This window comes from Stigmatopora nigra, chromosome 7, assembly GCF_051989575.1.
Source record: "Stigmatopora nigra isolate UIUO_SnigA chromosome 7, RoL_Snig_1.1, whole genome shotgun sequence".
Classification (NCBI taxonomy): Eukaryota; Metazoa; Chordata; class Actinopteri; order Syngnathiformes; family Syngnathidae; genus Stigmatopora; species Stigmatopora nigra.
In genome coordinates, this window is record NC_135514.1 from 5,817,464 (window position 1) to 5,844,999 (window position 27,536).

Genomic DNA, 27,536 nt, shown 5'->3' on the forward strand with positions numbered 1-27,536 from the left:
GTTACCGTATCATTATTGCCCTTGTTTTCTATGTGATTTGAAGCAGTGCTGGGAGTTGGGCTAGTGGCAGTGATTACTTCCTGTTGACCTCACACTGCTGTCAGATGATACTGAGGAGAGACAGGAGAAGTAGCGTTAAGCTCACTGCAGCAGATGTTTTTATTTAGGTTCCACTGTATAAACCAGGGGTATCAATGTACAGCCCACCTGTGGATTCGTTCCAACTGCAGGGTTGTTCTGCCGGACATCGAGATCGAGATAGAAATAGAGATAGATATAGAGATACATTTACATATAAATATATACATATACACACATACATATATACACATACATATACATTGCTTTAGTAAGCTCTCCTCTATCTTGAGAGCATTCACATATTTTGAGTAAGACCACGACAACTGAAGAAATGAGTTGCAGTCGAATTAAAGACCCTTTTAAAAACCACTGAATATCATGGGAAAGTAAGTTTCCATAAATTAATTCTAAAAAAAAAAATAACTTTCATAGAGTAGAAATTGGGATCACAATGTCAACAGTTTCAAGTGATAATTTTTACATAATATAGGGTTTAAACTCATTAAACCTACATAAAAAGGAATCGAAATTGTGGACCCTTAATCTCTGAAAAATTAAATGTTAATATGTATATAAATATGTTATTTGTTTCATAACTTGTAGATATTTTGGGGGGAAATTATGATTATTTGATCAGAAATAGTATTGGAATGCTGCTATGGATTAGTCAGATTTTTTCTGGAATGATTCTTTGACAAAATGATCTTGCTGATGTATATGGGAAAATGGCATCTAGCCATTTGGGGTCTTTGAATCTCTATTTTGACATTGTTTTTCTATGCGGCCTTCATAGTTTTTCACATCCAACCTCACTAACTACAATCTAGACATTTGACATTTTCCTATAAAAGATTAGCAAGAAAACTGTTATTTAAAATTCATACAGACATATAAACATCATGGTGTAACATACCTGTGCTCTCCTTGCTTCCTCTTCCTCCTCCTTCCTTCTTTGTCTCCACACTTTGGTTTTGTGTTTGACTTGTCCGTCCAGAAGCCTTTTCAATAGCTGATCTTCATATATAGTCTTGGACAAAAGTTCTGAGAATGACACATGTTACATTTTCAGTCTGTTCCTTCAGGTTTTTTAGGTATTTGCTATATGTTTTTTATGTAATTATAATGACATTCAATAGGTCAATATTTGCAGTATTGACCCTTCTTTTTCTACACTTCTGCAATTCTTCCTAGCATGCTGTTGATCAACTTCTGAACCAAATCCTGACTAATGGCCATCCATTCTTGCATTAACAATGTTTGGAGTTTGTCAGAAATTGTTGATTTCTGATTGTCCAACCGCCTCTTGAGAATTGAAATTATGTAAGTTTCCTGGCCAAAGGGCCCAAAATCTTAATGTTTTGTTCCCTAAGCCAATTTGTTATGATCTTCGCTTTATGGCAAGGTTCTCCATCATGCTGGGAAAGGCCTTTTTCATTACCAAATGATGACACGCTACCTTCGTGGAGCTGAGCTTGTCTAGTGGTGACATCACCATGTTTAAGATCAAAGTCCCAATCATGTATGAAAAGTCTCTTGCAATCAACCTGTTTCAAATGTTCTTGTTTTCTATCTGTGACATGCCACTGGTTGAAAACAATCCAAAGGCCATTATCACAAGCTTCGTTATGATGATGCTTTAATCTTATTTATCCTGGCCGCCACAAAGGGAAAATTACCACTTGTCCAAAATCAAGTTTGACAAGGCCAGTACTGAACGCCAAGTGGTGAAGTATATCACTGGTATGAAAATGCTCTGTGCCTCTGCATTCTAACATTGTGGATGTCGCTGCACCTACCAGTCTTTTTTCTTGTCCTTAGCCTTTGAGAGCTCTCCTGGGGAAAAAAAAGACTGTAAAAGAAGAAAGAAATACAGTGAGAGATACACAAAAGGCTGAGAAAGAGCAAAGGGTAGTCATCATACGTCTGAGCTATGGGGCAAGGAGTTAAAAAGCTCTCGCCCAACTTAGCACGATGGGAGCTTGGACTAAAAATGACAGTTTTTGCAATAGCGAGACCTGTTTAAAACAATATACATATTGATTCCTGCTAGGAGCCTGTCTATCACCTTTTGGGATCACAATGTATCACAATTTCGATTTATTGTCCATAGTTGTGATGGTAGTCTATTTTAGCCTGAATGGACCCCAGGCTTTAAAAAAAAAAAAACTCCCAGATCAGCCCTGGGTAAAGGCAAGGGATTCTCTGAAAATATTTGCAACCTGATTGCTAATCAACATTAGAATTAAAATGGTTACACACTTACATCAATTAATAAATTTATTCTCATATTCACCTAATATATGAATTACTAATTTCATCATATGCAGCTGGGTATGACAATTAGGCTTTTGTCAAGTCAATGATGACAATGCCTATGTCTGATTTTTTTTATTTTTTTTTTTATTTAATCAATATAAAATATTGGAAAGTGAGTTGTGGGCATGTTTAAAGAAAATTTCAACTGAGCCCCAGATGTACATCAAACACTCGCCGTTGCATTACTCACTCTCACTTTAAACAATGTTCCTTAACCCGTCTTTAAGGTTTATTGCTTGAGGCAGCGTTTGCACTGCATTGCATTACATTGTGTAGTTGAATGTAATGTTTTAGCCAGTGCCTTAAAATAATAACATACTCTAAAGTCCCTTGATCTGCAAAATCAAAGGGGCAAATGTCCTCGCACAGTATGCCCCCCTACAGTTATACTTCAATTTAAAAACCTAACTCTAGACAAGAGACTTTGCCCTACTCCAGCTGCTCTTGCCTTGTGGATCCTAACCACAGACCTCTAACTCAACTCATTTTAATTTCAACCACGTCGTTTATCCTAAAATCTTCTAGTGAAACCATATCAGAACTGTCGGCAGAATTCTACATAAAAGTAAAAAAGAAGAGGTGGATCAATGTGCACGAGCTGCAAAGGTCTCTCTGGTTATTGGATGTGATTTGAAATCTCAGCACGAGCTTACACGCCAAATCTACATTGCCATTTCAAAGGGAGCTTGTTCATACCACTCAATCGAGAGTAGTTTCCCTCAAATGTAATAATTGAGATTCTAATGTATAGTAGAAATGGTACTCTTCTTTGGCAGGACTGCAAAAGTATTTCCTTTTGCTGAAATATTTATTAAGTATATTATTAATATACAATAAAATAAAATGAGGCAGATGAGTGGTTAGTGCATTGGCCTCACAGTTCTAGGATCCTGGGCTCTATTCCTCCTGTGTGGAGTGCATGGGGAAAAGTAGTGGTTTATTGTCTGAAAATTACAGTAGCTATTTGATATTTTAGTAGTTTCCACCATTCTGCCATCAAACACAGACTTTTTTCCTACACTGTAATTACAGATTTGAAAGAGGATATAATTTGAAGCATTTCTTGTCATGTCTTTAGCAAGATGTTTGTGTAAAAACAAACATATTTGCTGTACAAAAACAGCTGTGCTGTTTTTTATACTCCTGATGGCTTTTACTGCCGAACCTAGAGTTGTAGCTTGGATGAGGTTATCACAAATTTTCAGATGAAACCTTTACCCCATTAAAACATCCAGTAGCTTTTGTAAGAGTTAATGTTGGTCTGAGTTAGTCTTTTCCCATTAGTTGTATTTAAGTGGGGAACCTGTTATTTCATCCTTGGGGTTTATATATTCATTGAGGTTTCTGTTCTCTTCAAATACAATCCTCTTGGTTTCCACTGTGTGTCAGTAGAAATTGGGAATACCCCAATAAAGGTGTTTCTCCCATTACTCCCACCTATCCCAGCTGTGACAACTTAATGAATACAACACAAGGTCAAATGTTGAAACTGCTTGTCTGGTAATGGTATAATTTTTTTAAAATCACCAAAGCCTTATCCCCACATAATTTTGATAATATTCACCATTTTTAATGGCAGATAGTCTTGATCAAGTCATACATTGTATTACATATAGCATGATGCTGGTGGATGTTCTGTGGGTGTGTTTGCATACCTGAGCCACTCTCAGCACTCTCTTGGGATCCAGCCCATCCTAGTAAAAGAGCTCATGATAATGTTGGAGATTGTTCCAAAAATAAACTGCATTCTCCCATAACCTGGAGTAAAAAAAGAAATAAAACATTTTAAAAAAACAGATTTAGTAAACCAGTTTAATAGAAACACGTTTACTATGAGATCCACATGATATCTGGTACAACCTGGTTTACGGACTGTTGACAGAAGTGAGTGAAGTATGAACCAGCATACGGGTCAAGAAATAGTGCCTGCAAAATGTCTTCCAGTTGGATCATTTCTTAATTACCGTATTTACTCGCATATAAGCCGTATTTGTCGCAAAAAAAAGATAACTTAATCGAGGGTAAAGCTTTTATTCGCATGAAATGACAAAATGCACGAAACTGCCAGGTGACATAGACTAATTGCCACAAGGCAAGTCACTGTGGTCGATCCATTTATTGATACCTGCGTAATGTGTATCCCATGCTATTATTGCACCCAAAGACTTGGTGAACACTATGCCACTACGGACACAGTTCCTGGTTGTATTTACATCACTTCCTTTTTGAAAGGAAATTATTTTACATTGGTCATTATGAAAATGGAGATGTAACATTATGATTGTGTAAATTACCTGCATAAATTCTGTGTAGAGAGATCTGGACATCCAGGATTCAGGGATAATAGATTGAAGGTTCAACAGGGCAAAATGAGGGATTAACGCAGCACTCGCTCTTCATGTCATAGTAATCACGGTCAATTTGCAAACATTGGGATGTCAAGTATGGTGGCAGAAGAAAGAGAAATAAGAGTTAATTAAAGTCAGAAGTTATGCATACAAAAAGAAACAATGCATCACAAAATTATCACCAGTAGGAGGAGATTGACTCAAGAAAGTCGGGCTTTACTGAGCAGAATCTTTCCTTTGTCCAGCAGAGAGAGGTAGCCAGTCTCAATTGACACAACAACTGGAGATGTTCAGCGCTGAGTTGTTGAGAGCGCACCACTTGCGGAGTCTATGGATAAAAAACAAACAAATATATATTGTAATGCAGCTATTGTATAATTATTTAATTAAAAATCACTTGAGACAACAGCATAAATCATAGTATTTTGTGATGCATTCATTAGATAGAGAGATACCTGTACTGATGGAAGAATCTACTTCAACGGAAAAATGTCAATCTTTCTTTTATGATCCACTGAATTTCTTGTTGTCACTCCAAACACTGAAATGTGGGGATTTGAAAAAGTGAATTAAAAAAAATAGACATTGCTCCATAAACAATGACAATTAAATATATACACTGGTTTGTTATGCAAATAGGAAAAATTCATAACTCACAGTTTAATTAATGGTTGTCCACTAAGGCAGTTTTGGCTAGTGTGTTGACATCCTTACAAAGGACTTCTGATGATTTGCTTTATTCGAGTCCAGGTCTCATTTTGTTAAAGATGAACTCTGCTGTCTTGCTCAGGAACTCAAACTGATTTCTGACCGGATTGTAAATTAAACCATGCAGTCTAAAAAGCTTTTTCATCAAAACTTTTTATTTAAATATCAGAATTTACCAGACCTAAAAAGTTGTTGAACATATGACCAAACAGGTGATCAGAGGACATTCTCCTGTATGCATGTAAAAAGTATTAAAATGTTTATGTATTTAAAAAAAAAAAGATTAAATTGAAGAACTTGAACAATCAGTGTCAAATCTTGAATTTACAAAATTGTGAATTGGATGCATTTTTCACGCGAGTGGGGTTCGTTGATAGGAAATGTTTAACAGAAGCCTGGAGGAATGTAAATACATTTTCCTCCAGGCTATATTATAAAATACATAATCTATACGGTAAAGAATTTTGCTGTGTATGGGCGTCTCGAGCCCGCCTGTCCAAAAAGTATGTTACTGCTCTTATTTTCAAACCAAGAAAAGGGGGGGGGGGGGTTAAATGACCACTAGATGTCACCAAATATCTACGTATGACAAACTATAGAAGTAGTACTAAAGTGGGGATTGAATCATAACAGAAAAAGAATTAAAATCTAGAACAAGAAAAAAAACATAAAAGTTAAAAAAATAATCTGTAAAACAGTGGAAAAGGCTCACAACAAACCAATAAAACTGGAAGGTACATCAAAAGATGTTATGTGAAGTAAAATTTACCAGATTTATGATTAAAAACACGAACGAGGGGATGCAACACAGAATACATGGTTAAATTTAGCGTTCACTAATCAGTGTAAAAAGACAGAATTCTAAAAAGCTCTTACAACAGTGATGAGTGATACACTCCACTGATTTATCATAATCTCCTAATATTTCGCTTGCTTTGGGCACTTCCTGGAAGTAATCTATCTATTTTGCGACGACCTGCAGACTGGCTTCTACATTCTTTGGAACCGTGGAAGGTACACAAGCAGGCTGTGCAAAAGCGGAATGCGCAGTCAGCTCTGGTGCAAACACCTTCACCTTTAACTATATGGCACTTTGCAGGATGCTGGCAGCAAGGGCACTCTCTGAGACATTCGTGCTTGAAGAGAGTTTTGGCCACCTGAAAGACCATGATCAACATCTTTGTATGAATGAATAAAATAATTTTAAAAAAGCATAGAGACAATTACAGTCTAGACTAAGGTTAACATACGTCTATGAACTTGTCCCGTTTGCTGCTGCTGCCCAAAGGTAAGGTGCTGGATTGCAAACTGCGGCTTCCCGACTGCGGGGTGCTATAAGTGGGGGTACTGGACTCGACCTGCACGGTCTTGAGGGCTGACCTTTGATGCAGAGCCATTCTGTTCTCAGCATTAGCTAAATAACCATTGCCAAAAAGCTGAATAAATAAATAAAAAGATTTCAAGATCATTTGTAACATTATGACTGGGGAGAATGTTACCAAAGATAGAATGCCATTAGATTCGTACCGAGTTGTCTTAAATACATGTTCATTTGATATGCATATAGTAATACCTTGAGACATGATCTTAATGCGTTCTGGCACCGGGCTCGTATTTCAATTTATTCGTATCTCAAATGAATTTTCCGCATATAAAATAACTAAGTAAAAACTAATTAGTTGCCTCCCTCTGAAAAAAAGCCCACAAAGATGGGATATTACAATGGGAACACGTTTTTTAATTGTTCTAAAGGTGTTGATGTATTCCCCTGCAGCTTTCGAATCGGAACTGGCTGCTTCAAAAACAAGTGTATCACCAGTTTTTTTAAAGTTAACTAACCAGCCGGTTCAAGTCCTCACAGATTCTGCAATTCGGTTTCTCCTTTGTCCAAATTAAAAGAAGCCTGTGCCTCTTGTTATGAATATCACTGTGCAACTTCAAAAGAACCACCTAGCGGCCATATCTATGCTCATATGTCAAATTTGTCTCATATCTCAGGGCAGAAATTTGCTCAGAATTTTCCTCGTATCTCAAATTTCTCGTATGTTGGTATCTGTACCAACATACGAGAAAAGTCACTCTTATATCAAGCTATTACTGCATACATAAACTGTAGAAAGCTAGAAATGAACAATTGCAACATGAGCAAAATGCAGACGTTTGAAACCACTCACTGAGAGGGATGAAAAAGTTCATTCACAACCCCAGGCAAATGGATTGGACATCTAGTGTCATCGATGGCACAGAAAGATGAGCATTCACAGCCATTTCACCCAATTTAAATTCATTGGATGCTGCCGAACAGCAGGCAGAGTTTAGATTTTTACTTGCGCCACGATCAGTCTTGGTTCTTATTGACTTTAACTTAGCTGCTATTAACATTAGCATTCATTTATAAATTAATTTGTTAATACACAAATACGTAGATGTTAAAATATTTCACAATTGCTGATTTTTACATTTTGTAACGACTAAAAATATTTCTATTAAAAAGGTATCATCTTTTGAGTACCTGTAGTGACCATTGTACTAAGTACGAGACATAAAAAGTACATTTTCAAACAAGACTAAAACATTTTGGTGGTGAAGAACTTAATATTGCCCAATACCTCTAAAGCACCAGTCACTGCACCGCAGTAAATTTCTCTCTTCAAGTGAGCTTGCTTGTCATTCTGGATTATATCATTCCAGTCCTTACACACTTGACCACATCTGCAAATACAAAGGAATAAATCAGGCCACTTTCATCAAACGGCAATATTTAGGACAAATGCTTGAAACTTTAAAATCAAATTATAAAATTTCAGCATTACCACAGCTACCGCACAAACCAACACATTCATTTTAAAAATCAAAGACGTCCTTGCAATGAGACAAAATCCAAATTGTTAATATAGGAAAAAGACTGGCATGCAGTCTATATGGATGGACAGAGAAATGTCGGGGATTTATTTTGAAATATAGCTACAACACAACAAAAACACTACTTGCAGAGTTTAACACTGAGAACTAGTGCTGACCTGTAGATGCACTCAGCAGACAAGTGGCTAAAAATAACCGCCAGGATGTGCCTGAGGTTCTTCTTCCTCAGCTCTGTTAATATGTCCACCTGGTCCAGGCCCATCTTCCGGCCGATCAGCCCCGCCAAGGGCATTGACGTCCCAAACATTGTGGGGGTTTCAGCAAGTGCTGCAATGGTCCTCAGATGGACTTTGAGACTTGGACTTTGGCTGCTCAACATCTTTGTCCTCTGTTCACACAAATTATGTATCAGCTGCAAAGCAGGTGTCAGTGAGAGGTTGTCTGTTTTTGTGGGCTTAGGAGTCGTATTGGTTTTAACTGATGGTGTACTAGAAGGCGGATTCTTGTCTGGCATGGCTTCACGCAGAGGTGTTGTATAACTTTGACTAGCTGACTCCAGCGCCTCAGAGATTGTGTTAATGCATCTCACAGACAAAATCTTGCGAGGAGTTTGCTTAAAAACCTCATTGTTAGAAGTGTGGCTGTGTTGATACTTTCTGTCCGACTGGTCTTCATCAGACAGTGACCCACCCTCCTCTAAAGTCGACAGTCTTTTCTGACGTTGCAAACGGGAGCGCCGCTTTGTATCAGTCATATTGGGAGTTTCTGAGTTTCTTTTTGAGGCAGAAAGCAACAACTCTTGGAAAGAACCATCATGGTCAACAGAATAGTCTTGAGATTTATCGAGAGAACTGAAGCCACTGTCCTCGCGTAGAAACCTGCAACGGGATTCAAACGTATTCTCAAGTTAGAAAGTAGTTAAGGAAACAAACAAAAACAATAGTGACAACCATCATTTTCATAAATATAGAAAAATATGTTGTTTTTTTTGTGAACGAGTTGGAGAAAACGCATACCTGATGCATCTAGGTGTATGCATTGATGATGGCGTGCACAATACATTGGTTGAGTCATTCAGATCACTTGACAGGTTGTTCCCTGGTGACTGAAAGTTTTCCTTGGAAGAAAATGGCAGGAATTTGCGGTGGGCTTCTGAATGTAATTGATCCGAGGCATGACTGTGTTCACTGAGATTCAAGAGTGAAATCTGTCTTTCTAAACTGCTGCTATCCCCCGAGCTGTAAGTTTCATCCTCAAGAGTGGAGGTCCTTCCCTGAGAGAGGGACAGGCGACGTTTTTTAAGCGATAACGCTAAATCCTGCTCCCAACTTAAAATGGTTGGAGTCTGAGGCGCAGTGTCAAAAGAGCCAAAGGACACACTGAGCTGGCGATTAGACCTAGTGGATGGTTCCATCTGTCCATCACATGGAGAATTTGTGCTGTCACTTTTCACATATTTCGAGGCACTGCACATTACTAGTCTATGTCGCAGTGGGACATATCGCTTGCATATTTTTGGAGTTTCACACAATCTTAGAGTGGATGGTTGCTGAACCCCATTGGTGTCAGTGTTTGAAAACCTGCCCCTGCTGGTTTCCTGAGGGGTGACAGGAAGTCGGAGGTTTTTTTTGCAAGTGTCCTTGCAATTGCCAGAAGGATAAGATCCACCAGAGTCAAATCCACCGATGCTCTGTGGACTTTGGAATGAACCCGAGTAGCCACTATCAAAACACCCATAACACGGTTGGTGTTTGATGCAGTCATGGGACTCGGGAGTACACTGCATTTTGTCCTCTTGTCTCGCCCCAACAGGGACCTGCAGATGACAAAAAGGAAATACTGATAAAAACTGCATGATAATTGACTGTTTTAAGAAAGGTTAGAAGAAGTCTATATGGCTCCAAGTCTTGTATGGTAAGTTCTAGATTGTTCTACTTGAATTTATTTCAGTTTGAGGTCCAATTTCAGAATATTTCATTAGTAACATGACTGCCATTTGAGGTATAATAAAAGCCCCGCTCACTTTCACATTCCAAAATACACACGAACCTTAACAGCATTCATTGAAAAAACGCGTTCTAATTATATAATGTTTGGATCAACAAATAAATGTATGGTACATGTTGCTCATTAGTCTTGAACTATACTCTTTCTAGTCAGAGATTACCAATTTAACTTTTTGGAATACAGCATAGACATGTACATGATTCCTCAACATTGTCTGAAATATTTCTTTTGCCGAGAAAAAAATGTAGTATAACCCTGTGAAGTCTTACTAGAACTCAACTGACAATGTTTTGTTAGGAAACTAAATGATTCAGTTCCACATGGTAAATTTTCAAGTTGACACTAAAAATGTTTTATTCATCAACATAAATCACATACTATATAGCAAGTGTAGGCAAACTATTCCAAAAAGGGCTGCAATGGGTGCAGGATTTCATTCGAACCCATAAAGAGGACACCTTTTCACCAATTGGGTTTCCTACAAGTGCAATCGGTGCATTGCAGTCAGGAGCTTCTTGTTTTCGACAGAAATCTCATTGGTTAAAATGTCTGTGCTGGATCGGTTGGAATAAAAACCTGCCCCCACACCGGCTCCCTAGGACTGGTTTACCCAAGCCACCTGTATAGTATTCTAATCAATATAATCAGGTTAGGAAATCCCGGCACCTGGTGTTTAGCGCATTAGCCTCACAGTTCAAAAGGTTCAAAGCCTGATCCAGAGCTTCCTGTGTGGAGTTTGGATTTTCTCCCTGGGCTTGTACGGGTTTTCCTCCAAGTACTCTGTTTGCCCCCACATCCCATGAACATACACTCCTAGGGGTTTCAACAGCATCACCATTAAAATGCCGGTCAATGAACTGGACCCTATTGTACAGATGTTAGGTAACAAGTAGACATATAGCCTGCCAAACAAAACTATGAAATGTATGTCAAGTGGTTGTTTAACTCAAGCTGGAACAGCTTCAGTGACAACATTTTATAACTGTTATATCCTGCTACATTGCATCTTCATTGATTTTCTTTGCTTTAAACCTTCTATTTATTTCTGTCATTTTCCATACCGCTTATCCTCACAAGGGTCGCAGGGATGCTGGAGCCACTAAGCAGGGTGGACACCCTGAACTGGTTTCCAGCCAATCGCAGGGCACACAGTGAGGAACAACCATTCACGCTCACACCTAGGGCTAATTTAGAGTACAGCCAGCCCACCATGCATGTTTTGGGGCTGTACGAGTCCACTGTGGTGTCTCTGAAAAGGTTAAACAATATTCCACAAAGGGCCACAGTGGGTGGGCTTTTCGTTCCAATCTTTAAGAGGAAACCCCACCACCAATCTGGTACCTCAGAAGTGCAATAAATGCATTACGGTCAGTCGGGTACTTGTTTCAGCAGAAACCTTGTTGGTTAAAGTGTCTGAGTTGGATCGGTTCGAACAAAAACCTGCACCCACGGGGGCCATCAAGGACCGGTTTGCCCACACCTACACTATACCATCGGCTCTGGTCAAATGTAAATACAATCATTTAAATGAAAAATGTCTACTTCGCTATTACCTTTCGCATTAGACTTTGTTGGGGTTCTTTTCTTGGCTCGGAAAGAATTTTGGACAGAACGCGGACAAGACAGATCAGTTTTAGTTGTCACTTCTCGATGGTTTCTTTAGGGGAAAATGCACCATCATGTTATCTGACTACAGTGTTTAAATTCTTGTAGTGGGCGTTAAACTAAATATTTGTTGAGGTAAAAGATTCTCAAGATGGAACACCTTTCTTTCAACTAAAGGAACTAAAAGAAGATTTCTAGACATGACAGAAATGATCAAATTAGTACAAGCTTCACGACTGCCAGAACACAGCTAAATTGTTTATGCACCAAATACCCAGAGCTACCTGCTTTTTTTCACACATTGTTGTGAAGACTTTGCCCAGACACAATACTCAGATTGAAGCAATCACTTTAGTCTGCAAACATGTAGTATCCTACAAAATATCTTTTGAATATGGCACAAACCTTTAAGTTAACTTTCATAGAAAATAATTCATAACAGGGGCTTATGGAGATGGCTTATGGTAAATTAGGCCAAAAACACAAGCGTTCTGGTCCAAAATTTACTAGCATGGAAGAATATGACCATCAAGACCTAAAATGACACTCTAAAATACCTCAGCGTGGCTCGTCTGGACCTCAGTGTGACCTTGTTTCAATCAGCTGCATTTTTGGCAAACATTGCGATCGAAACTGAAGCTCGCCACGTTTTCGAATTTGGAGCCAACCTTACCACAGATTACGTATTTCCGCCTCTGGGTCAGCTGATCTACCGCTGCGACCGAAAGGGGCTTTAAAAGCATAAATATCCTGTTAGGTTAGTAGATGTCTGATGCGTGCTGTAAGCCAAAAAAACGTCATTATTAATTGGCAATTTTGCCCCAGAAGACACACAGAAGAGCGTCTATCAAAATAACTATAGATTGCTCAATTTTTAAGCGATTTACAAATGGTTTGGGTTCTGATAAATTTTAGAGAGACTATAATTTTATTGCATATTTTCGAATAATTATGTGACTTTCAACATGAAATTTGAATTAAAGCCACATAAATACATTTCATAACCTAAGTTGTGTGTAAATATGTATAAAAATCATCGCATTGCTATTATTTTACTGAAGAAAATGTAACTTTTCCTCCACTGCACATTTTACATATAGTCTTAGATGTGTTAAATTTAATTAGCTTTAAAAAACTATTTTAAATAAATAAACAGGTTAAACATTTTTGTCAAGGAAATTTGACTCATTGTTTTTCTTATTACTTTCATTATATACAGAAATATTACACTAGGCTTTGACCAAGTTTCACCCTGATGCTCACTGATGACGTAGCACCAATCTCCCGTCTCCACGGGCAACGCCACAAACACTCTTCTTTGTAACGCCATTTCTAGGACTAAGAGAAAGAACAAGATTTTAGAGTTGTGTCTTTGTGTTTACACTGACAAAGGGGTCTTTAGACAATAACGGGGATTTATATTTTATTTTATTTGGGTTTTTTTTTTAAATAAAAGTTGGACGGATTCCAGTGGTTTATAGCAATGAATGCAGCACTATTTGGTCAAAATCATTCTGATTTTGGTTCTACAAAGATACCAGTGGAGCACCTGGATTATGATTACATTGAAAAATGCAAGGATGCCAAGTACATGGAGAAAATCCTTATATTACTCAGGTAAAAATCAATCAAATCCAATCAAAAGCCTTTATTGTCATCATACACAGCTGAGTCTAACAAAATTGGTGGTGCTACTCCACAAAGTACGTTTTCCCAGTAAAAACATCAATAAGTAATATAAAAATATAAAAAGTCACATTCTGCCAAGGTAAATTCCAAAATATTGCACAATCTAAGATATTGCACATTGTTATTGCACACCCCAAAGTTATTGCACAGAAGGGTCGTGCTAATACAAGTTCAGAGTCCTGATGACTGTGTGTGTGGGGGGGAGGTGTCCCTAAGTCTATTTGTCCTTGATTTGGGAGACCTGTAGCGTCTTTCAGAGGGCAGCAGCTGGAACAGGTTGTGACCAGGGTGGTATAGGACCCTGACAATGTTCCTGAGGTAGCGTGTGCTGGTAATGTCATCCAGTGAGGGCCGAGAGCAGCCGATGTTCTTCTGGGCGGTGTTAATCACTCTTTGCATGGCTTTTCTGTCTGCTGCTGTGCTTCCAGTGTACCACACTGTCATGCACTATGCCAGGATGCTCCCCACAGTGGCTCTATTGCAGGTTACCAGAAACCTAGTGTCCAAGTTGTTCCTCCTGAGGACGCTTAGGAAATTTAATCATTTCTGGACCCCCAAGAATTTGAAGGACTGGACCCTGTCTACGAAAACTCCATTTATGAGGAGTGGGGGCTAAAAATAGTATAACATATATATAGTATAGTGGGCGGCCCGGTGGAGCAAATGGCCTCACAGCTCTGGAGTCCTGGGTTGAAATCCAGGTCACGTTCACCTGTGTGGAGTTTGCATGTTTTTCCTGGGGCTGCGCGGGCCAAGGGAGAACATACAAACTCCAAGATTTGAACCCAGGACCCCAGAGTTGTGAGGCAGACGCACTAACTACTCGCTGCACCGGCCCTTACATGGCTAGATATGTGACAGTATTACAGGAGTATGTATATACAATCGCAAAAGTATCAGGAAACCAGTCCTTCCCTGGCAAATGTTGGAGGGAAAAAAAATCATAATTTTAAGCCTAATTGATACACCTTTCTACAATACGCATGTAGCCAAAGTTGTCTGTATAAAGTGCACAACGATTTGATTTTTAAAATCTAACAATGTTGTTGCCCAGAGACAATTCAGTTAAAATATGCATTTACTTAAACCCAATTGTAGCCTCTAAAAAGACTTATTGTGGACAGGTCTGGCAAGGAGGGCATCTATCCCCATCTGATCAATTACTGCGAGACCCGACTGACAAAATTGAATCCTCACAGCCGAGCTCTACGAAAGGAAATTCCCCTGGCCACATCCTCTAGCCTTCCACCAGATGAATGGAACAGCATTGAAGAGGATTTAAGGGTACACTATTTACTTAGTGATGTGGCTGCCTCATGAAAAAAACAAACAAAAATTGTACTTTACAGAACTGGCAAGACGAAACCAAAATGACAGAGACCTCCCTAAAAAGACAGCTGATGTTTGAGGATGTTGTGGACCAAATGTTGCCACCAGTGAGAGGTTCCAACTGTTCAGTTCCACTTAACTTGGTAGCCATGTCGAACAATACTTATCAATGTGTTTTCTGCTAAGTTTGGATAACAGAATTTTCTTTTTGCACAGAACTCAGCCCATAAACAAAAACGTATCCAGCCACGTGATTATCGAGAATGGGAGAAGTGAGTGATTTTGTGCTTAAATTTGAAAACCATAGTGTCTTGGGAAATGATGAGCATGTCAGAAAACAAATTTGACAGTCAAGTCTCACTGTCATATTCTTTTTCCATCTGAAACAATGCATCAAGGAATGCCCAATGCCCCTTTGTGCCCTCAAACCTGGACCCCTGGACGCCAGGGTGTGCCCCCAAGCCCTACTTTCCGCCCCCAGACAGAACCGTGACACAGCAACAGAATGGATGTAAACTTTTGACCACAACAGTAGGCAAACAGGTTATAGTATAGTTTCTATGACAACGACCAAACTTTCGGCAAAGTCTGATTGGCCATCCTTGTGCTGTGGCATCCACTGGGATTGGGAATAACACATTACATAGATCAATGATGAAATTGCCAGTATTCAGTCTTTTTGGAGTGATTAACCTTTTCTGTCACTAATGGACATGAACAATTTTCTCTAGGTTTGATGTGGAGAAGGAATGTCAGCAAATTGATGAGGATGTTATTAAAAATTACCAGCCTGCCATTAACAAGTCACATCTCAAGACAACACTGGACACGTCATGTAATTCCATTCTATTCCATTTGCTTAGCGCTGAACACATTGATTTTGATTTGTTCACAACAAAGTTGCTTCTAACATAATTGTCCTGTGACTATATCCAGCACTGACAACAGAGATGAAACAACTTCTAGCAGAGCGTGAAAAAGACAAAGGAAACGATGCTTTCAGAGCAAATGATTATGAGGAGGCAATTGCGTACTACTCTAGGTCAGGTTCCTTCCTAGTTGATATGCTGGGCCTTTACCTAACCTATAGCTATAAAAGTTATGTAATCACAGGAGCATATCCATAAGGCCTACAGTGGCGGCATACAATAACAGAGCCCAGGCAGAGATCAAGCTCAAGCAGTGGAAAAAGGCCATGGATGACTGCCACAGCGTATTGGAGCTAGAACCCTGCAACGTAAAAGGTAATTGAGTCTCAAACATACAAAAAGTGCCTTTGGTACCTTGATGAGAAATGGTCATTTTCATTGTACCTTTTTTTCCAGCTCTGTTACGCCGGGCTACTGTGCACCATGAACTGGGGAACTTCGAACAGGCTGTTAAAGACCTGGCGGTTGTGATGAAGGAAGAGCCGCAGAATGTGTCAGCCATAGTAAGTCTTTTTTACGAAGAGTTTGAAATGTTTTATCAAGGCGTGATGGCTAAATTTTATGCTCACTTTAATTGAATATAGACAATAATATTTGACAATGTCTCATCTCATTTTATGAACCGCTTTTATGCTCACTAAGGTCTTAAGGGGAGGGGGGTGCTGGAGCCTATCCCAGCTGACTTTGGGCCAGAGGCGGGGGACACCCTGAATTGGTGGTCAGCCAATTGTAAGGCACAAGGAGACAAACAACCATTCATGCTCACACTCATACTTAGGGATAATTTAGAGTGTCCAATCAGCCTTCCATGCATGTCTTTTGGAATGTGGGAGGACACTGGAGTACCCGAACAAAACCCACGCACCCCCGCTAACCACTCAGCTGCCAGGCCACCTTATTCACTAATGTATTCTTAGGAATTACATTTCTTTCCTTTTAACAACGTATGTCTTTAGTCCTGCCATGAACCGTTGTTTTTGTTATTTTTTTTAATGTTATTGTCAACTAAGTTTTACTGCTGGGGGTCGTAAACAGTGCGTACTTCTGTTATATTCATTTTAAGTGTAGTATTTAGTACTCCTTAATAACATTGTATTAATTTCTAAACTCGTTCATAACCTTAATAATATTAATAGAATTATAACTATAATAATATTAATAGAATCATAACTATAATGATATTAATAAAATCATAACTATAATAATATTAATTGAATCATGACTATATTAACAGAATACTAACTATAATAATATTAAATGAATCATAACTATAATAATATTAATGTTTAATTAATGTTTTTTAATGCCCCAAAACAGTCAACCCTTTACCTAGTACAGTTACACTACTTGTCCACCAAGTGTCGCTGCTTGTCGTGTGGCAAACGAAAAATTATTGACAAAAATGTCCAAACAACCCCCGAAATATTATATTTGCTGACGTAATAGCCTGTCTTCATATGTCATAACAAATTCTGATGTGGGAAATTATTTGTGATGTAGCAACTTCTGTCTGAAACTACAAAGAAGATGACAGAAGCGCGACAGGGAGAAGCAAAAAAAGGGAGAAAAATCATCATCCAAGAGGAAGAGGATCATTTCGAAGAGTCTACACCGGATCATACTGGTGAGAGTTATTATACATATAAAAACAGGATTTTTTAAAAAAAAAATCGGTATTAAAGATTTACCCTCGTACATTAGAAACGGTTATATAGACTTACATATCCAGAAGAACCAGAGGACGTAAGGTACGCTCATGAAATCAATTATTTTTGCTTTATTTTGCAACTTGTCGATATACTAATTATGTCAAAAAAGTGGTCCAAATATTGCAGAATACATTCACAAACTACTATGAATTTGGCTACTTGCTGTTAGGCATGGATCCAAAACTGCCTTTAGTTAACATGGTCTATTAGTACTCTATTAGTACTATTATCTATTTTATTTTATGCATGCAATGATTTATACAAAAGGTGTCATACCGATGAATAGGTCATTCTTTTTGCTAAGGGAGTACTAAACAAATATTAGATGAAATTATGCCATTTAAGTTTTAAACGGCAGCATTTAAAATGTAGATATCTTTACAAAAATCACTAAAAATGATGTAATAGCCAACGTTATGCAGAACCATTAAAAATTAATCTTTCCACAATGCAATAATTTTGATTGGCTCAACCTACAAAGGTATTATATATATATATATATATATATATATATATATATATATATATATATATATATATATATATATATATATATATATATATATATATATATATATATATATATATATATATATATATATATATATATATATATATATATATATATATATATATATATATATATATATATATATATATATATATATATATATATATATATATATATATATATATATATATATATATATATATATATATATATATATATATATATATATATATATATATATATATATATATATATATATATATATATATATATATATATATATATATATATATATATATATATATATATATATATATATATATATATATATATATATATATATATATATATATATATATATATATATATATATATATATATATATATATATATATATATATATATATATATATATATATATATATATATATATATATATATATATATATATATATATATATATATATATATATATATATATATATATATATATATATATATATATATATATATATATATATATATATATATATATATATATATATATATATATATATATATATATATATATATATATATATATATATATATATATATATATATATATATATATATATATATATATATATATATATATATATATATATATATATATATATATATATATATATATATATATATATATATATATATATATATATATATATATATATATATATATATATATATATATATATATATATATATATATATATATATATATATATATATATATATATATATATATATATATATATATATATATATATATATATATATATATATATATATATATATATATATCCTTGACACCACCTTGTTTTACAGTTTTTACGGTTGTATATAGTTAAATGTATTTCAACAATTGTGTATTGTGTTTACTTTGTGTTGACAGTGACAATATCATATTCTAAAGATAGAATCCAGCAGAGGCTCAAATGGCCATCTTTAATGTTATTGACATAGAATGTATCCTTGAGTTATAGTTCTTTGAGTTGAATCCTCCTGTTAGTTTGCGACATTATTTCTGTCATTTTGACCACAACTCCCCTCCCACGGGGCCACGTGACACAGTACTGTAGGCACGCATGTGCTTTGCGCCCCACCCCCAACCAGTCGTCCTATAATTCCTACCGCCGCTTCCTGAAACTCCTCTTATGTGGCTCTGTGGCACGTGATCCCAACCCTCCCCCCCAACCATGATGTAACCACTGACTGCTTCCTGTGGGTGTGTTTCGTCCTGTCTATCTTCACACGCTCTTTCTCCCTTCCAGATTGCCCGGTCGAAGCCAGCCAGCCTGTGGGAGGGGACTGGTGCTCATCAGTTCCTGCGGACAGGGGAGACATGGGTAACGCGCAAAAGCGGCCCCACGGCAAAGGGGACGGGGCCCCGCACAACGATTCTTCTAATTCCAATCATGGACACTGGAGGGGTAAAGGTGGCACCTCAGACAAGTACAAAGTTGCGCAAGAATCCAAGGAAAAGGTCGCCAACGGGATAGCTAAGAGGGGCTCGGCAATGTCACCTCAGGCTGACCAAGGCGGTAACAGCACCAAGGAGACTTCATCGGGTACAAATGTTGAACCTGTCAATCTCGACGCACCATGTGGAGCCCTTCCATTGTCGCTATGCCGCTTAAAGAATGGAGGAAATCTGCTGTTTAAGAATGGACAGTTTGGTGATGCACTGGAAAAATACTCGCAAGCGATTCAAGGCTACAGTGATGCAGGTAAGGCTGAGTATGTTTTTTTTTTTTTTTTTTACCCCCCAAGCAATGCTTGTTATGGCACATTGACAATAAAGTCACTACAGTACATACTGGTACGCTAGTAAACGTGTTTTGAAGATGCCGGTATGTGTCCCATCATGTTTTCATTCTTTGCAACGTCTGAATGAATATAGCTTAAAATGATTAACTGTGTACTACTTTAGGTGGCGTGACATTGCATAATGGGGATTTCCATCCTTTTGATTGAAATACGAACATAGTTATTATTATGTGAGTCGGCATAAAAAGAGTAGTAATCTCGATCGGTACAAGTGGATGGAGAGAATGATACCCAAGAGTGATGCAACACTTTGGGGTTGCTCGAAATGGACGGTGTTTCGGTTTTAGCCTTAGTCTACCACTAAGCCTCTCTGCTTAGGTCTCTCCAGGTCACATGACTGCCGGTCAGTCTCTGTGAAATTGGATGGGACGGCTGCTGTAAATCTTACCGAGGAAGCAAGGGAATGTATAAGGAAGAAAGATAGATCCATGAAGGGAAACTGATGCTTCCTCATCATTTCTCTTCTTTGCACAAAGCTAACCTTGTAATAACTGACCCCAGAAATAGAGCAGGACATTTCCTCAAGCATTATGTGTTGTCATTTTACACGTTTCTAACTGTCATTTTTCTAAAAAAAAAAAAAAAAAAAAACTATTTTGGTTTGTTATAAAGGAGGGGTAGGGAACCTATGGCTCGAAAGCCATATGTGGCTATTTCCATTAGTGCATATGGCTCGAGAGCCACATTCAAAGCTCATAACAAAATAAAGAGTATAGTTGATGAGGTCTCAGCAGATGAGAGGTTAGCACGTCGGCCTCACAGTTCTGAGGTCCTGGGTTCAAATCCAGGTCAGTCCAGCTGTGTGGAGTTTGCAGGATCTCCCCAGGCCGGCTTGGGTTTTCTCTGGGTACTCCGGTTTCCTTCCACATTCCAAAAAACATGCATGGTAGGCTGATTGGACACTCTAAATGTCCCCTAGGTATGAGTGTGCACGTGAATGGTGGTCTGTTTCCTCGTGCCCTGCAATCGGCGTGCCACCGATTCAGGGTGTCCCCCGCCCCTGACCCGAAGTGACCTGGGATAGTCTCCAGCCCCCCCACCCCCCTCCGACTCTAACAAGGATTAAGTGGTTCAGAAAAGGAATGAATGATGAGGTCTCTTTTCCTTCCTCCTGTACACGATTGAGTATTCTCTGTTTTCCAGTTGAGAGGGGAAAAGATCGTGATACATATCTGTTGGCCCAGTGTGCAAAATGCAGTAGTCCAATGTGTTAGGAATGATGCTCTGTATCTGAGCCAGTACCTACTCTCTTTAAGCACTTTGTGATGATTGGAGTGAGCACTACTGGCCTGTAATCATTTAGACAGCTTGGTTGGATCTTCTTGGGAAGAGATACAATGATATTTTGTTTGGTCAGGGGGTATTGTGTTCTGTCTGACAGAGGTTAAATACTGAGGTGTGGATATCTGCCTAGTAGCCTGCACAACTGCTGCCAACAAACTAATTTCAATTCATCGAAGAATGATTTAAAAGGGCCACATGATTGGGGGTCCATCATCGTCCTTGACACCAGAAAATTTATTTTCGATACACCATGTTTGTCATGTCTGTAAAAGGTAGACAATTACACATTGTTTAAAAATGTACATTGTGAAATTGACTACAATTATTTTGTTTTCCTTGCAGGTCTTGATAGTCCTGATGACCTCAGCATTTTGTACTCTAACAGAGCAGCTTGCTACCTGAAAGATGGTAACAGTCAAGACTGCATACAGGACTGCACACAGTAAGTCATACCGTGGATCCTCTATGCACTTGTTTGAACATTTAGTGTGAGGAAATATTGTGAAGTAGCAATGTGATATTCGTAACCTTCAGGAATTATTTATGTCATCATTATCGCCATATTTTCCGGACAAAAAGATGTGGTAGAGCAGGGAGATATGGAAAATAGACTGAATAGGGGCTCTTGAGGACACGACTTGGCCACCATTGTATTAATATAACAGTTTTTCATGTACCTAACTATAACGTAAAAACAACAAAACAGACTTTTGGTCGTCAGAGACAAAGAAAAACATAATATAGGTCGCAAGCCCAGTCAAACTGTGTAAAAGTGTGAGTTACAGTCCGTAAAATACTGTACACTGTGTTCTTCCAAGCATTTTGATTCCAAGCAGGTATATCCCGTTGGACAAATCTCTCACACCAACATTTCTTGATCCTTTGCTCCTCTCATCTATTTATACTCACCAGAGCCCTGGAGCTACAGCCATTCTCCCTCAAGCCCCTCCTGCGCCGGGCCATGGCTTATGAGTCCCTGGAGCGCTACAGCAAGGCCTACGTGGATTACAAGACTGTTCTGCAGATAGACGTCAGCGTGCAGGCAGCCCATGACAGTGTGAATAGGTATCAATTAGATTAGTCCTCTGTTTGGGAGGTTGGTTTCATCGGAATATCCTCACATTCATTTACATAAGTTATTGATGAAGACTTTTAAAAATGGTGCCTTTTATTTTGTTCGTATATTACTAATGACCATACACATTCGATTTTTTTTCTAACACTCGCTCTCATCCAGGATCACCCGCTTGCTGATTGAGCAAGATGGTGCAGAGTGGAGAGAGAAACTCCCAGATATTCCTTTGGTTCCTCTTTCGGCCCAACATCACCGCAGAGAAGAGCCACCCAGCGTCGAGGTTCTTCAGGCTCGAGCCGAGAAGGCTGCTAAAGATGCAGGTTTGTGATTTAAAAATATAAGGTGACTTAGCGGTCCACAGATATGCTGGTGGATTAAACTCTTTACTATGAAAGGAGGCTATAAATGTTCGTTGCTATTACGTCGGCATGTTCTGAGCTGGGATTGATTCATTCATTCACTGACTATCTATGCTTTAATGACCTTAGCAGGATTTGTTTATGCCATTATACAGTAGCTGTACAGTATATACCACAATCATTAAAGCAGTAAAATAATATTCATCTCATTTTCTGAACTGCTTTATCCTCATTAGGGTCACGGGGGTTGCTGGAGCCTATCCCAGCTGACTGATATACAGCTAGTTCCTTTGGTTTTTGAAAATTGAATGTGTATGGTCATTTTAGGAAAGATGTGCTTTCCACTCCCCCACTGTAAAGTTTGAATTGGCTATAGATACTGTTATTATTGATTATTTGAGAGATTTCTCATGAAAATGTAGTGGATTTTTTTTCTTTGGGTTTTGCTGAGTACCCTTTTGCTGTTGTTCTTGTCTAGAAAGGAAAGCAGAAGCTCGATTTGCAGATTTGAAGCAAGATGGAAACGAGTTTGTGAAAAAAGGCCAATATAAGGACGCCCTTGGAAAGTATTCGGACTGCCTTAAGATAAAGCCCGAGGAATGTGCTATCTACACTAACAGGTTAGATACACTTCAATTTATTTGGCAGATATTCTTCTTTAAAATTGAATAGATGCCAAATGTTTAATTTCTTTCCTGTAGCTAATCATTAAAGTGCAAGACGTATCCGAAAAATTGTCTCGTATCTCAATGCAAATATTTCCTCAGGATTTTACTTGTATCTCAAATTCCTCGTATATTGGGACACTTGTATGTCAAAGTATTACTCTGTTTGTGTTTGTTTTTGACTCAGCATAACAATTTTGACCTTGGAGCCACACCTGAGCAAATACACACCGGACTCATAATTACACAAGACATGAGTGTTCTGGAACAATAGCCCTTTCCTTTTTTGTTGTGTTCATAGTTGTATGATTGCATGAGTCATAAGAGATGAAATTCTAACACGTGTGTGTGCATGTGTGTATTGGCAGAGCCTTGTGCTACTTGAAGCTGGAGAAGTTTGCTGAGGCAAAGCAAGATTGTGACGCAGCCCTCAACCTGGAACCCGGGAATAAGAAGGCCTATTACAGACGAGCCTTAGCCAATAAAGGGCTAAAGGTGAGGTTAGATGGTCAAATATGATTGGATAAATTAAAGCCTATACGTATTGGTTGATTGTTCTTTGCACCAGGACTACCTAGCATGCAGTACAGACCTCCAGGAGGTGTTGCAAAGGGATCCCAATGTACAGGAAGCAGAGAAAGAGTTGGAAGAGGTCACAATTCTACTCAAACAAAGTCTGGCTATTGAATCACCTGCCAAATCCAGAAAGATTATCCCCATTACAGAGGTAGAGTTTTGCATTTCATTGACAGTAACTGACATCAAACTCATTGGAATTGGCAGGGGCTGGCAGTGAATATTAGCTTAACTTTAATCGATATTAACACAACGTTTTCCTCCATAGGTCGACGGTGATCAGAAAACATCAATGGTTGCAAAATCTGACAGTTGCTTGAAAGATGAATTGAGCAACAACTTCCAAGCAAACAACGCCTATGAGTTTGGCCAAGCTTTAAACAACGCTTGCAGCAGTGGCAACATGGCGGCTTGCGCCGATATGTTGACGTCGACGGCTCCCGAGCTTCTGCCGCAGTATTTGAGCACCCAACTCAACGGGGAGACCATCAGCTTCATTGTGAAAGTGCTAGACACTTACCTGCTGGAAAAGGACCCCAACCTTGTTTACAAACACCTGTGTCATCTTCATACTGCTGATAGGTTCTCGGTAAGAGTAAAATTGTTCTAAGGTTATTTATATCCAGCTAAAATACAAATAGATGCCAAAGACCACGCAAAATAGTTGACAGAAATTGTCCATTTAAAAAGTTCTGAGGACAAAAGATGTCCAGCTGCATTTTTTTTTACTAATTGCAGACTTGTAATACACACACACAATAGAACTGTGATGCGTTAACCCAGGGGTAGGGAACCTATGGCTCGGGAGCCTTACATGGCTCTTTTGATGGGTGCATATGGCTCTCTATTAACCTAATTAAAACCGCTGCATCAATAGGCGCGTCACGTCAGGATTACCTGTAGTGTCACTTTAATCATCTTTTTTTCATCACTCTTCGGCATCCATTCTCATTGATTAGCAACGGCGTAACAATGTTGTCAACAAAAAATCAGGGTCTTTATGTAAAAGTGGTGGAATGATTAAAAATGCACACATTTTCATGTATTTTTACTTTTACATTCTGAGTATGGCTTTTAAGGAATAACAATTGAAAATATGAATTGGTTATGGCTCTCGCTTAAGAAGGTTCCCAACCTCAGCGCTAAAGATTTTACAAACATGGATGGAAATTATGGCGCAGGCCCCTCTAAACAGTTAAAAGTGGAGCCCACTCCTGCCTAAGGGTTTGTCCAGTACTACTGTGACGTATGCACAGAATTGGCATTTGTATCCTTTCACATTAGAGGAATAAAAAAAAACTATGCTTTGTTTCAAAATGAGCTTTTGTGCTCATCAGGTTGTTCTGATGCTGCTGGAGAAAGAAGACCGGCGCCACGTCAGCCAATTGTTTGAACACCTGGCATCTGTTAAGAGTACTGAGTTCACCAATAATGATGTTCAGAACCTGGCCAACAAATACATTTGACTTGTCAGCATCTTCCCTGGCCAGCCCGGACGGACCGCATGAGCTGCTGCTGCATCATCACATATTTCAGATCTATGCAAAACTTCAAAAAAGATGCGAATTACTGAAGAATGTGTCCCAGATTAAACACATTCACTGTTGTGTGTTGGAAATGAGATGAAATTGTACAGTATGTTTAAAGTGAGCGTACAAGAAATATATATTTTCTTTGAAGACAATTTTGCTATGGAGAATTAATTTTGTATCACCATGTATAACTATTTATGGAGTAAGGGCACAGTATTGCGGACCTTGCTGGTCAATTTGGCAAAACATGAACCAACTGTTCTCATTTTAGTACAGCACATGTGGTTCTTGCACTTTTAGTCCTTTAACATCAGGAATGTTGATGAATGATTGCTGATTAGGCAGCTGAAACTGCATGATTATACTTTCAATTTAGAGATTTTGGAGCTATTTAAAAGTTTCCTGGCTTAGTGGGGGATCACAAAATTACACCTGTGTATGATGTATTGACATAGATTGGAATGATGTCCTAGATCTGTTTAGTGTAGTAAAGGGCAAAAGTATCTAATGACCTAGTGAAAATACAATTTGAAACTTGAAATCACTTTTTTTAACTTCCAGTTAGCATTTAGGAGTAAAGTGGGTCACTCTCTGCACTTTCAAATCAGCCTAAGATTAGCCGACAAGCAGTCCCAACATTTATAGCAATGTTTATGAATGCCATAGCTGCAATATAAAAAGGTGGAATAAGAGGAAAAAAAGTTACCAAAATAAATCAAGGATCATGGTATCAGTCGTATTATAATAATATGTCATTCTCCAGAGAGGCTGGTCATTTTCTTCATAGATATACCTCAACTATCAGAAATAAAAGAACAAAAAAGATACAGAAAAACATTATCGTATTTTAAAGAAAGTATTTGCTAATTATAGTAAAAATGTTTTTAGTTATAACTATCTTTTGCTGGCGAGATTCTGCAAGACTTTTATACACTACTATTAGTATTGGGGCCAATTCCTCCATGCCGAGCTGCTCTGGAGCAGTGATATTGTCGTTTGGGATCGGTACACTGCCTAGGCTAATCAAGGACTTTTAAAATATGGGTGTGATTGGGATTTTAGGAAAGACCTGGCAACATTTCATCTTCCATGGCCTTGCTATGGAAGGAGGTTTTAACTCAAAAGCCAACAGTACAAAAAGATATGTTTTGGTTTCATTAGACATTCTCCCATTTGTATTACCCAAATGATCTCTAGCAAACTTCCAGCGGGATGTGCATTTACATGAACTGGCTTAAAGTCACAATAACACATCAGAGGGTACATAACTGAAACATATAGATTGGACTTCACTTCCCCAAAAAGTCGTCCTATTGATAAAATAAACCAAAGCGCAAAACTGTTTAAATCCCATTTTAGTGTTGGACAGAAAACCAAATACTATTATTGGAAGTCAGGTCAGTCACATCAGGAACACTGACTTTGAAAATATTGGACAGAAGGCCAAAAACGCCCCACCATTGTCAGACAAAAAAGCACAAATGCCTGAACTGGAACAAGAGTACTGTTAAATATTCAGATCCCGCCTTAGTTTACAAAATCTTCCCACAAAAAGCTCCACTGCAAGATTTTGTACCAAAAAATTCCAACACAACAAGGACTGGCTCTAGAAGTGACTGTGTAGTTCCCTTCAAAAAGAGCGCTTTCAGCCAAATCACATTCGCTGTGCCACACATACCTGGAACTCAATACCAAGTAACATGCATGAACTCCCATCTCTGAACCTCTTAGCCACTCATCTTAAAGCCTGGCCAATAGACGAACAAAATTGCGATCTGAACGCTGTTTAAAACTGCTATTCGTGTATGTGTCATCGTTTATCTTCAACCTACACAAGCTACTAAAGATGGAAATTAGCCTTCGCCCACAATCTTATGTATTTACATATGTTCATTAACATGAATATAAATAAGTACCTTAGTAGGTGCTGTCCGTTATTAAATAAATCAAAAAAACTCAAATGAAGTACTAGAAGGCCGGCGTTTTTTTTTTTGTAAGCTCAGCCCGCATCCGTTTAGTTGCTGTGACGGCTAGTGTTTTTGTGTTTTTCCAAGAAATGAACTGGAGCAATTCCCTACACAA

At 38.1% G+C, this 27,536-nt stretch overlaps 2 protein-coding genes across 2 annotated transcripts; one reads left to right on the forward strand and one right to left on the reverse strand.

The window, feature by feature from the left end:
• Positions 1 to 5,725: 5,725 nt before the first annotated feature.
• Positions 5,726 to 12,626, reverse strand: fbxo43 (F-box protein 43). The gene is made up of 6 exons (XM_077720958.1): positions 12,485 to 12,626; positions 9,332 to 10,131; positions 8,474 to 9,193; positions 8,063 to 8,165; positions 6,704 to 6,889; positions 5,726 to 6,610 (listed from the first exon to the last, which is right to left on the reverse strand). The coding sequence occupies exons 2-6, from the start codon at positions 10,099 to 10,101 to the stop codon at positions 6,362 to 6,364; spliced, it is 2,028 nt and encodes a 675-aa protein (XP_077577084.1). The 5' UTR covers positions 10,102 to 10,131; positions 12,485 to 12,626; the 3' UTR covers positions 5,726 to 6,361.
• A 633-nt stretch (positions 12,627 to 13,259) lies between these two features.
• LOC144199029 (sperm-associated antigen 1-like) lies at positions 13,260 to 26,184 on the forward strand. The gene is made up of 18 exons (XM_077720362.1): positions 13,260 to 13,544; positions 14,741 to 14,900; positions 14,966 to 15,088; positions 15,162 to 15,217; positions 15,677 to 15,780; positions 15,882 to 15,987; positions 16,059 to 16,189; positions 16,271 to 16,377; positions 17,375 to 17,498; positions 19,408 to 19,863; positions 21,590 to 21,689; positions 22,160 to 22,312; positions 22,485 to 22,642; positions 23,160 to 23,301; positions 23,715 to 23,841; positions 23,915 to 24,073; positions 24,191 to 24,511; positions 25,260 to 26,184. The coding sequence occupies exons 1-18, from the start codon at positions 13,411 to 13,413 to the stop codon at positions 25,386 to 25,388; spliced, it is 2,790 nt and encodes a 929-aa protein (XP_077576488.1). The 5' UTR covers positions 13,260 to 13,410; the 3' UTR covers positions 25,389 to 26,184.
• The last annotated feature ends 1,352 nt before the right edge of the window (positions 26,185 to 27,536 follow it).

Bases quoted from the DNA above. Each gene is read 5' to 3' on its own strand.
- fbxo43 (XM_077720958.1), bottom strand. From the start codon at position 10,101: ATGCAGTGTACTCCCGAGTCCCATGACTGCATCAAACACCAACCGTGT. The intron at 8,166-8,473 runs GTCAGCACTAGT...TTGTATTTGCAG, and splicing joins TCTGCTGAGTGCATCTACAG to ATGTGGTCAAGTGTGTAAGG. The intron at 6,611-6,703 runs GTATGTTAACCT...ATGGTCTTTCAG, and splicing joins AACGGGACAAGTTCATAGAC to GTGGCCAAAACTCTCTTCAA.
- LOC144199029 (XM_077720362.1), top strand. From the start codon at position 13,411: ATGAATGCAGCACTATTTGGTCAAAATCATTCTGATTTTGGTTCTACA. The intron at 13,545-14,740 runs GTAAAAATCAAT...TATTGTGGACAG, and splicing joins AAAATCCTTATATTACTCAG to GTCTGGCAAGGAGGGCATCT. The intron at 15,781-15,881 runs GTAATTCCATTC...GACTATATCCAG, and splicing joins GACAACACTGGACACGTCAT to CACTGACAACAGAGATGAAA.